The 10,727-nt window shown below is 65.5% G+C and overlaps 2 protein-coding genes across 2 annotated transcripts in view; one reads left to right on the forward strand and one right to left on the reverse strand.

The window, feature by feature from the left end:
• IFT140 (intraflagellar transport 140) overlaps window positions 1–10,727 on the reverse strand; it is a gene marked incomplete in the record, with an annotated part of 90,850 nt that overhangs the window by 12,760 nt on the left and 67,363 nt on the right. Inside the window, 1 exon segment of the mRNA XM_027771038.1 lies at window positions 506–683. Coding sequence (XP_027626839.1) covers window positions 506–683 — 178 coding nt within the window.
• TMEM204 (transmembrane protein 204) overlaps window positions 4,026–10,727 on the forward strand; it is a 27,164-nt gene continuing 20,462 nt past the window's right edge. The window contains exons 1-2 of the mRNA XM_006146376.3: window positions 4,026–4,933; window positions 7,511–7,666. Coding sequence (XP_006146438.1) covers window positions 4,654–4,933; window positions 7,511–7,666 — 436 coding nt within the window. The 5' untranslated portion in view covers window positions 4,026–4,653. The remainder of the gene's footprint in view (window positions 4,934–7,510; window positions 7,667–10,727) is intronic.

A 10,727-nucleotide genomic window follows, 5' to 3' on the forward strand; every position in this document is an offset into this window, starting at 1 on the left:
CACGGGCACACCCACAGCGCCACTCCCCACCGTGGCAGGTGGCAGACGGGCAATGCAGGGTACACGTGTGAGCCACGCACAGTGGAGACGCCCGCATGATGCTCTTGCCCCTGCAGCAGGGGAGGCCTGAGCAGTGCAGGGGCGGGGCTGTCTCCCTGGAAGTCCCCCACCCCTCCCTCAGGGCAGGTGTGTGTGTGGTCAGCCTGCCCCCCACCCACGTGCAGCCATGAATCTGGAGATGCCACCGGCCTCCAGGAGCTTCAGCTTTGAGGCCTGGTGGGTGGTAAGACTCTCAGGGGATCAAGGTGCCTCCTCTTTGGCTCAAGCTGCTCAGGGGGGCTCTGCGGATCACCAAGTGGCCTGGTAGCAAACAGGGCACCGCCCCTCTGAGGGCTGAGGAGGGCCTGAGACCCAGAGGCCAGCCTCCCCTCTGAGGGGCCTGGTGGGCAGGTTCTTTCTTACCCCCAGGGGACGGTGTCTGTCTGTCCATCTGTCCGGGACTCACCAACATGCCCAGCTGGATGGCCAGAACAGCCACCCTGGCCTCCACCTCCGGCTCCTGCTCAGCCTCGCGCAGCGCACGGGCCCCGCGGGCGTGGCCCATGTTCCCCAGGCACACCTTGGCGACGTCCAGCCGCCGCGTCTTCACACACATGCGTGCCATGTTCTCCCAGACTGCCTCGCTGAGGGCAGAAGGGGGTGCCGTCAATCCCAGCCCAAGCCTCACCCCTGCCCCATCTGCTCGGCCGCCACGGAGGTGGGGCTGCCAGGGTGCCCGTGGGCTCGGCCGTGCTGCAGGGCCGGGGCCGGGACCGGGATACAGCCCACGAGGACGCCTATCTTCTGTGGCCAAACTCCCGGTCTCTCCCCCTGCGGGTGTGCACAGCCAGGTCCACCCCTGGCAGCAGGGACCTGCATGGGGAAGGGGGAGGCGGCCCACACCACCTCCTATCAGACAGCCTGGGGAGGGTGTGGGCCAGCAGGCGCAGGGCACCCTGCTCAGTGTGCTGCAGTGCCCTTTCCAAGCTCCCCAGTGTGCGCCCCCACTCTGCTCCTGCTCCGCTTCCAGTCGATGGCCAGTTCTTGAGGAGGTGCTGGGCACAGGCACTTTGGCCTCCCTATCGGAGCCTGACCCTCCTCGGACAGCCCCGGTGCATCTGCCCCTGTTGCTGCCTGGCCGTGTCCTCAGACCTGGACCCTGGGCTCAAGGACCTGGCTACCAGAACCAGCAAGGAGCACAATAATTAGGGTGCTCGATTCCCGCAGTCGTCCATGGTTCGAGTCCCAGGCCTAGCAGCTTGGAACTCATGCTGGCCACGTGTGCGTGTGTGCCCCAAACCCGGAGAACGGAGAAGGGGTGTGGTGTGGTCATCCCCTGGGGGTGATTTCTTGCTTCTGTGTCTCTGGCGACCCGCCTTTCCTGACAGGTCCCCCCCATTCCTGCATGGACACAAAGACTCTGCAGGAAGTCCGAGCCCCGCGTCCCCTCGGCCCGGCAGGCAGGGCCTGGATGCTTCTGAAAGGCAGCGCCAGGTGGACGCGGGGCCTTTCGCAGACTCCATTCCACATGACCACACTTCTCAGAGATGTTCGAGTCTCCTCTCCGCCATGTCCTCTGGGTGCCTCCCCTGCCCGGGGTGGCCCTCTTCCCTCCATCACAGCTCGAGAGCGAATGGTCCGCTCAGTGTCCAGTCAGATGGAACCGGACAAAGGACACACAGGCTGGCTCTTCCCCCTGCAGGGCAGCAGCCGCTGGGGGAGGAGAAAGGCCCGGAGCGCCGACCTGGCCTTAACGCGCCTCCCCGGGCACCTGTGTGACCAGATCCGCCCACTGTATCCCTAGCATGCCTGGCTACTTCTATAGCACCTGGCCAGGCGGCAGAGGCTGGAAATGCCCCTCAAAGGTGGCCTCAGGACAGGCCCCTCCCTGCTGGGTGAGGCTGTCACTTTCCGGGGAGGGTGGGCCTCTGTCCTGCTGCACTCAGACCTGCAGGAAGTCTAGACCCAAGGGCACAGCCACACTCTGGTGCCTCCTGGTTTGGCACCGGAGCGCGTCGGCCCACGAGTCCCGAGGCCGCATGGCTGGCGGGTCTGTGGGCAGCCTCTCCTCCGGCCGTGGCCTGTGCAGCGGCCGCGGATTCCAACGAGCAAATAGCCTCTTAGTCCCCGTCCACGTCTTGAGCACTTCCTGCCCACTGGGCAGTCTGTGAGAAACCTCTCACATCTGCACCTCATCAGCTTGGCCTGGAGGGGCCCAGATGGGACGACAGAGGAAGCTGGCCTCAGAATGGCCCCAGGGCTGGAGACCGCCCGTCTGGACAGCAGGCAAGGAGGGCGCGGCTCAGTGCTCGGCCCAGCCCTGGCTCGGCTCCTGCTCCTGGCTGTCCGGTGTGGAGCAACAGCTGCAGCCGGACTGCCTGTGGCTTGGCCTCCAGCCCAAGGAGGGTGCCCCCGTGTGGTCGCAGGCCCTCTGGAGTGTCCTCTCTGGTTGGGGTCACTCCCACCATAAACACTGCTCCCAGACCTGCCCCTCACCCAGCTTCCTGTACCCCAGGAGCTTGATGCTAGGACAGGGGCTGGGGATGCAGGGACTGGTGGCCTCACTGAAGTCCCCCATGAGTGCTGGAGGGCCAGGCCTGAGTGCACTGGGGAGGCTTGGCCTGGCCCTTCCCTAGCCAGCCCAAGACCACCTGAGGGGTCAGCAGATGGCGTAGGAGCGCCATTGCTGGACTCCGGCATGGCTGACCACAGTTTGAGTCCCGAACTAGGTGGCTTGAAAATCATTGGGTGCATATACACGTGTGCCCGAGATCCCAGGAAGAGAATGGAGGAGAAGGAATTGCGGCATGGCCATCCCCCTGGGGGTGATCTCTCACCTCCCTCTCACTGTCTCTTTTCCGGTGAGCGCATGCACCCTAAAGCAAAAATCTCTCTTAGAAAAAAAAAAAAAAAAAGAGAAAATGAAAGACCACCTGAAGCCAGCCAGCACACGGTGGTGGCAAAGGAGGTGGGACCCCGCACGGCCAGCTCAGTGCAGGGTCTGGGCCTGGGGGCTCGAGAAACACCAGGTGGGTGCGTGCCCAAACCTCGGAAGGAGGGACAGAGGTGTTGCGGGGTGGCTGTCCCTGATGGGGTGCTTCCTCCGCTCCTCTGGGAAACTGGAACCAAGCCGGACGGCTCCACGAAGCATGAGGCTGAATCAGGAAGAAACCTACCTCCTTTTTAAATTAAAAAATTTATCCTTTCATTCATTTATTTTTTTGACCTGAGACACACAGAGGAGAGGGAAAGAAAGAAAGCAACTCACAGGTCCGGGACTTGAACCGTGGTCAGCCACATGGAAGCGTCCAGTACCCTAACCGCCACGCCTCGTGCTGGTGCCCTCCCCCCACACCTTCTAATGGAAACTTGAGAAAACTTCCTGTTCAAGGCAACCTGCAGCCCCACCTGCTTGGAAGGTCAGGTATGAGGTGCTGTCCCCCAAGCCCTCCTTAGAAAAGGGGTGTGTGCAGCACCCAGACGCCACCTGGGGCCACAGATGCCAGGAGAGGGCCAGAGCAGAAACGGCAGCTCGGCCAGTGCAGCGGCAGGTCCAGACGGCAGCGGGAAGCCGAGTGCATGGAGCAGGTGAGAACCCACGGGCTGAGGTCAGAGGTGAGAACCCACGGGGCTGAGGTCAGAGGCACCGCCTGCAATTCCGACAGGGGCCTGCGCCACACTCACTCCCCCTCCGAGGCTGCAGGTCTCCGCTCAGAGATGGCGCCTCCCACCCTGGCCCTCCTGGCGCTCCCCCACATTGCATCGCCCACGTCCATCCCAAGGCATTCGATGGCTGTGGGGAGGGCAGGCCCGCTGGATCCCAGCTGCTCACACAGGCATTGGACCCGCAGGGCACACTTGCCCGGTGTCTGGGGTGCCTCTGGGCTGTCCCAGCATGATGGCCACCTGGGCAGCCAGCCAGGCTCAGGGGCAACAGGTGAGAGGAGCTCGCTGGGCTCCATCCCATCAGGAAGCGCTTCCCGATCGCTTCCCCTTCCCGTCCTCGTCCTCAGGGCCCTCAGTGCAGCCATTTGCCGCAGCTGGCTACGCCCGCCTCTCACCCCAAACAGCCTCCCACTCGCCCGTTTCCTCCCGCAGACACTCGGCACGCACTTCCTCGCCGCAGGGCGCTCTCCGGGACCTGCCCTTCCAGGCGGAGGCCGTCCTGCAGCGGAGCCTCCACCTCCTCCACCTCGTGGCGGCCCGTGTGGTGAGCCCTGGGCAGTCTTTCCAGCCCCCACGCCACAGGGGAAGAGCACGGCAGCCTCCTGGCCTCTGCTCCCCAAGAAGACAGCACTCGGGGCTCCCCGCTCTTGCTCGTACCCACGCCCTCACCGGGATGGGCTTCACGGCAGCGGCCTTCAGCACAGGCCTGGCCCTGCTCCAGGTGCAGGAAGCGGGATAAGGCAGGGCCGCCAGGTGGGCTCACCGGGACCTGTCCTATGGGTCTCTCCCGACACCTGACACTCCTGTGCCCTCGGCTGGAGCCGCCACGCTGCCTTGGAGAATGAGTGGCGATGTTCTCTAGCCGTCCCGGCAGGTCTCGGCTCCCCTGAGGCACAGCAGCTGGCCGGGGCCCAGGTCTTCACGTCCGCGAGCAGTGTGCGGTCAGCTATGGCCGTCCAGAAACTGGTGGCCACAGCCGTGCTGGCGGCCCTCGTCTCTCTTGTCCTCAACAACGTGGCGGCCTTCACCCCCAACTGGGTGTGCCAGACGCTGGAGGATGGCCGCAGACGCAGCGTGGGGCTGTGGAGGTCTTGCTGGCTGGCAGGCAGGGCCCGAGGTGGCCTGAGCACCGTGGCTGGAGCAGGGCTGGCCAGCCCGCGGGACTGTGAGGCGCTGGGCTGGGGCTCTGAGTCACCCGGCTTCCAGGAGTCTCGAGGCACCGTCAAACGTAAGTCTCCTTGCTTTCTGTCGCCTTCAGAGTGGCTGGGGCTTGGGAGTGCACTGGGCACAGGTGTGGGCAGGGAGGCTGTGCTGTGCTGGGCCCGGCCCTGCTGGAGGGCGGCCTCGCAGGAAAGGCCCCTCTGGCCCCAACTCCCTTTGCAGAGCATCTCCGCCCTGCCACAGGCAGAGCTGGGAGAGCCGGGAACAGGGTCAAAGGCAGACACTTCTCTGGTTGGAAATAGCGTCAGTGAGTGGGGTCAGCCAGGCCCACGTCGCGTGCTGGAGCGCTGGCCCCGTCTGCGCGGTGCTGCGTCCCAGGGCCCACGAGCGGGGCATGTTCAGGGGCAAAGAGAGCCCGCAGGGCACGTGCCGCCACTTCCCTGCTCGGCCACACGTGTCCCAGGGTGACGCTCGCTCCCTAGTGTGGGCCCAGCGCAGCCGGTCTGTGCGACCCTCTGCCCCACCACACACGGCCTTGGTGAAAACACGAAGGCCAGGCCGTCTCCGAGCTCTGGGTCCCGACGCACGGCCTGCAGGTGCCCTGTGAGCGACCAGCCCTGGGCTCAGCGCTTGGGCGGGGACACTGCCCGCTTCATGGCAGACTCGGCTGGCGGAAGCACACGGCCAGGCCATCTCACGGGATGCACCCACGTGCCCCCAGCACCCCTCCAGGGCAGGGAGTGACGGTCCTTCGTAAGAAACGGAAGCACCCGTGCGACGCCAGGCCTTGGCACCCTCAGACTCGGGTGCTTAGAGCAGGCGAGGACGGCTGGATGGGGTCTGCGTCCTTCCGGCCCCGCGGTCGTTCTGTAGCTGCACTGTGCCCAGGTCTCCAGGGGGCAGGGCGGGCCGGGAGGCAGGCGGGGTCCTTGGTGCCAGCTCCTGCCTTCCTCTGGGGCAGCACTGGTCTCCTAGCCCTGCAGGACGTGGGCGTGGGGAAGCCCCCTGCTGGCCCCTGCCCTGAGCAAGGCCCCTCCATAACCACATACGCCCTGCCTCTGCCCCACACACCACACGGTGTGGCCAGGGCAGGGCAGGCACCGCAGCCCCCAGACTCGGCCCAGCCCCTCCTCCGCTGTCCCTGCTGAGGTTGGGCCGCCTCATGCCACCACACACATGCCCAGCATGGCGTTCCTCCCTGGGCACCAGGCAGCGCCTCCTGCTCGCCTGCCCTGGGTCTGCTGCCTGATGAGCTCTGAGGACGATCCTGAAGCTGACGCGCCCTCACAGGTGGCTGGCCCGTCTGAGCAGTGCGAGTGCCAGGGAGCTGGAACAAGGCCGGCCAGACAGCAGCCATCGTGGACCCCTGAGGGAGGGCGACGGTCTGCATGAGCAGCGGCCGGCCAGGCCCGAGCCACGTGCCCCTCGGCGACGCTGCTCTTTTCCTCTCTCATCAAACTGAAAATAGATGAATACATAATTCTTAAAAAGAAACCCTCCCAGTTCCTATAATCTCCTGGGGTCAGGGAGCCTTCTGGGCGGCGACAGGACAGGTGACAGTCACGGGAGGGGTCAGTGTGGAGGCGAGGCACCATGAGTGCACCCCCGTGGGGTTCTGCAGACCGCCTGCTGGGAGGAGCCTCATGGCGCCTGTTCTTAGCGCACGCACACTACACTCCCGGGGGTCAGCCCAAGCCTACCCTGGGGATGCTTGTGCTTCAGGAAGGGCAGGCTGTGAAGACCAGGAAGGTTCTGGCACATCGGCTCAACCGGCCGTCAGCCACTGTAGCCTGGCTCCCTCCCACTAAGGGCCGGGCACAGCACGCGGGGTGGGGAGGCTGTTCTGCCTGTGCAGAGCGCCTCTCCCGAGAGCCCACGGCTGCTGTCCTCTAGTAGGCCACCACCCTGGGGGGCAGAGGTAGCCATGCAGGGCCATGCAGGCACGGGGGAGACCACGCAGGGCACGGCACACGGGGATGCGCTTGAAGTGATGAAATGATGCGGTCGGGGCCGGCGGGTGGCGCGGCGACATCCCGCATCTCGGAGCTGCAGTCCCACGAGCGGGGGCAGAGTGATGCCACAAACGCACGCTGTCACCCTTGCGTGGCACAGGCGCTGTCACCGGGCGAGGCTGGCCACTCCACCACAGCAGCGAGCCTGGGTCACAGGAGGCCAGGCCAGGCCAGGCCAGCCCTGCTCCTTCCTCTTCCCACTACGAACCGCCCCTGAGCACAGGGCTCGCGGAGACTCTGTCCTCACTAGGTCGCAGCTTTACGAGCACGTTTTCGGCCCAGTTCTGAAGCCCAGCAGTCTGCTGCTCCCACAACCTGCCCGAGAGGACCCCGCGCTGGGTCTCGGGGCACAAGGCTCACCCTGGTGGGCCAGCCTCTCCTAGAGCGTGACAAGCCTGGGATGGCCTCTTGGGTGGATAGCCGCCAGTGGCCCCCACAGGTCACACATGGTCACGGGGCCGAAGCCCCTCACCTTCTGGGACCAGAAACGTAACCGGGGTCGTGGCGGTGACGCACTGGCCCTCAGGGAGCCCAGTACGCAGGGCAGCCCCAGGCGGTGAGGGCTCCCAGGGACCGACGACAGGACAGGCTGCCGCGCCCGCTGACCGCCCCTCTCCCCCTCTTGCCCACAGTGCAGTTCGACATGATGCGCGCCTGCAACCTGGCAGCCTCGGCAGCCCTCGCCGTGGGCCAGCTCACCTTCGTTCTGGGGCTGGCCGGCCTGCCCCCGGCGTCGCCCGACTCCCAGTGCTGGGAGGAGGCCATGGCCGCTGCGTTCCAGCTGGCGAGTAAGTAGCAGACGCCACCCCTGCCCCAGCCGCCCGTGCCCCCGCCCCACCCGTGGGGCAAAGGCAAGACAACGCAGTCATGGCCTCGCCTCGAGCCTGCCCTGCATTTGGCATGTTAGATACAGTGGGCATGGGCAACACGCTGTACCTGGGTCTGTGGGACCCAGCCTCATCACCCTTCCGTAGCCGTGTGGGGCGGCTGGGTCCCAGTCCTGCCTCAGGCTGTCACAACTGCAGGACAGGGGCGGGGCACCTCCAGGCCGAGCCCACCGCAGCCCAGCCACGGGAGGCCAGGGCACTGCAGAGATGCAGCCCTTCACGGGCGGTGCAAGCCCAAATGGGAGGTCTCGCTATGCATGGCTGCCACACGACCAGGAAGATGCCTGCACACACGTGCACACACACGTGCCCTGCTGGCCAGGCTCCAGCACACATACAGATGTGGGACCCCTCCTGGGCTGCTGGGGGGCCAGGAACACGCTGTCAGCCTATGTGCCAGCAAGCTGGGCCTCCCGACATGCCACGGCCCCTGTCATCGGGGCGCGAGTGCTGGCACTCACGGGGAGGTCCCAGCGAGAGGCCGAAGCCCTGGCAGCCATCCACCATGACCCCCAACGGCCTGGAGGGCTGAGCCCACTCCCCCAGGTGCTCCTTCGGGCTGGCCTGGTCTCTAGGACCCTGGGCTCCGGAGACGCTGGGCGCCTGTCTGTTGGCCGGCCACTTCCCTTCCTTACCGGGAGGAGGACCGTGGGGCCTCAAGTAAGACGCACGGGTCCAGCCTGCGTCTTTCACGAGGGCCACGACTCCCAGGCACCTGGCGTGGCAGGGACTCACGCGTGAGAAAGTGCCAGAGACCGGGCTGTGGCCACCCTGTGCGCGGTCAGCAACCAGGCGGCGTACCCTGGGAAAGTTGCTTCGCCCGGGCCGGGCAGAGGCGGGGAGGGTGGCTGGGGGGTGCAGGTGTGGGAGGAGCCGCCCCCCCATGGCCAGAAGAGTGGACTTGGGTGGGCTCCCAGGCCAGGAGTCTCGGTTTATCCAACTGCAAAATGGGGCAGCTTCTGCGCCAGCCCTAGCCAGTGACAAGGACCAGTGCGACAGTGAGATGCCACTGCGGGTGGTGGGGCGGCTCAGGGCAGTCGCCTGTGCCCCTTGCTGACCGTCAGCCACAGAGCAGAGGCAGGCTCCCCGTCACCAAGGCCCTGACCTCAGTCTCCACGTGTGACTCTGAACGCCTACCCTGTGGGAAGGGAGGGGATGACCTTGAAAACGTGACTGGAAAAGCGGGTTAAAACATTTGGTGGCAGGAAGGACTCGGACGAGAGTTCCCCATTCCGACTGCGACGCCCAGCAGGACACACGATGGGCCCTGTATGCCCAGCCGCTCCGGAGGCCCCGCACCGGGGTGCCAGAACCGGCTTGCATCGGGCACCTAAGGGGACAGCAGGTTCCCCCAAACGCTTACTTCCCGAACCCCAGGTTTTAAGAGACCCGAGGAGGGAACCTGTCCCTGACAAGACCCGTGGCCTCGTAGCCATCGTGGGACACGGTCTCCTGGCAGCAGGGCCCACCTCTGGTGCATCTGGGTTGGGCTGTGTGCAAACCCTGTCAGGCGGAAAATGCCAGAAGCCCCACAGCAGGCCGGGTGTCCTGGGCGGCTCGGCCGCACTGCCACCTCACCGGTCTGTCCTGCCCAGGCAGGAAGCACGGCCTGAACTCATCCACCGCCAACTGCAGAGACAGCCCTGTGCCTGTCCTGTCCTGTCCGCAGCTAATTTTAGAGCTAGGCTTCTTCCTGTGTTCGGTCTGCTTTAAACAGCCAGGGAGAGACCAAGGGGCGCCAGGATGTCCTGTCACAGGACGGGGAAACGCCTGCTGCTGCCCGCATGCGAGCAGGCCTCGGGCCCAGCGCCCAGCCAGGCGGGGCGGCAGGGGGCCGAGATGCGGAGAGGCAGCAGAGAAAGCCCGTGGGATGGACGGGAGGCTCCAGGCCAGCGATGAGAAAGGGCCAGGAAGGGACCAGCAGTTAGCGTGATGGCTATGTCGCTGGACTCCCATGTAGTCAACCGCAGTTCGAGTCCCAGACCCGGTGGCTTAAACTCACGCCAGGCGCATGTGCGTGCGTGCCCAAGATCCCGAGAGGAGAATGGAGGAGGAGGGATTGTGGCGTGGTCATTCCCCCTGGGGGATGATTTCTTGCTTTCTGTCTCTATGTCTCTCTCTGTCAGTCTGGAACGCACGTGCCTATAGCAAGAAAAACCTCTCCAAAAAAAAAAAAGGAAGGGCCAGGAAGGAGGGCCTGGTGCCCACGGTTCTGCACCATGCGGGCACTGCAGGGCACCGGCACAGCTTGGCAAAAGGTCTGCGCTCACCTCAGGGCCATGGCCCCAAAGGATGTTTAGTAGGGCCCTGAGGGGAACCACACGAGGCTGCGTCCCCTTGGCCGAGCGCGCGGAGGCTGGCCACCTCTCGGCCACCTGCACAGTCACTGGCACCTCGCTGGCTCCCTAAGGTGACTCCAACCCCACTCTGCCCGTGATCGGAGGCGGGTGACAGCCCAGACCCGCGATGGCAGGGCATCTGCCCTGGGCCTCCACCTCCCCGCTGCCATGGGCCCTGGCTTGTGCAGATCGGAGGTTTCGGTCTCTTCCCGGAGGCCTTTCTGGTCCTGCTCGGCCCGCGACTGAGCACCAGTCACATGGCAGCACACGGGAGCCTCCTCCCTGGAACCGGCACAGTGGGGTGGTCGGGAGGGTCTGTGATGAGCCGCCAGCTCTGTGCTGTGGTGTGGCTGCGGCTGGCGCTTTGCTCTGCCCTGTGGCCAGGCTCGGGCCCTCATGGCACTGTGTGGCTGCAGTTAACCCTGCAGGCTTCTGTCTCCGCTTTCTCTCAAGTCCTCCTCTGCCCTGTTCCCTCGTGACCAGTGTCTCATGGCTGAGGCAGAAAGCACCAGTGGGGGGGAGGCAGCTGCCGTCCGTCCAGCGGAGCGCGGTTAATGACACGTGGCTGTACGTGGCCGCAGCCTGCACGGGGTGTGTGTGTGGGGGTGGGCAGGGCAGCAGCG

This window comes from Tupaia chinensis, unplaced genomic scaffold (assembly GCF_000334495.1).
Source record: "Tupaia chinensis unplaced genomic scaffold, TupChi_1.0 Scaffold000178_1, whole genome shotgun sequence".
Classification (NCBI taxonomy): Eukaryota; Metazoa; Chordata; class Mammalia; order Scandentia; family Tupaiidae; genus Tupaia; species Tupaia belangeri.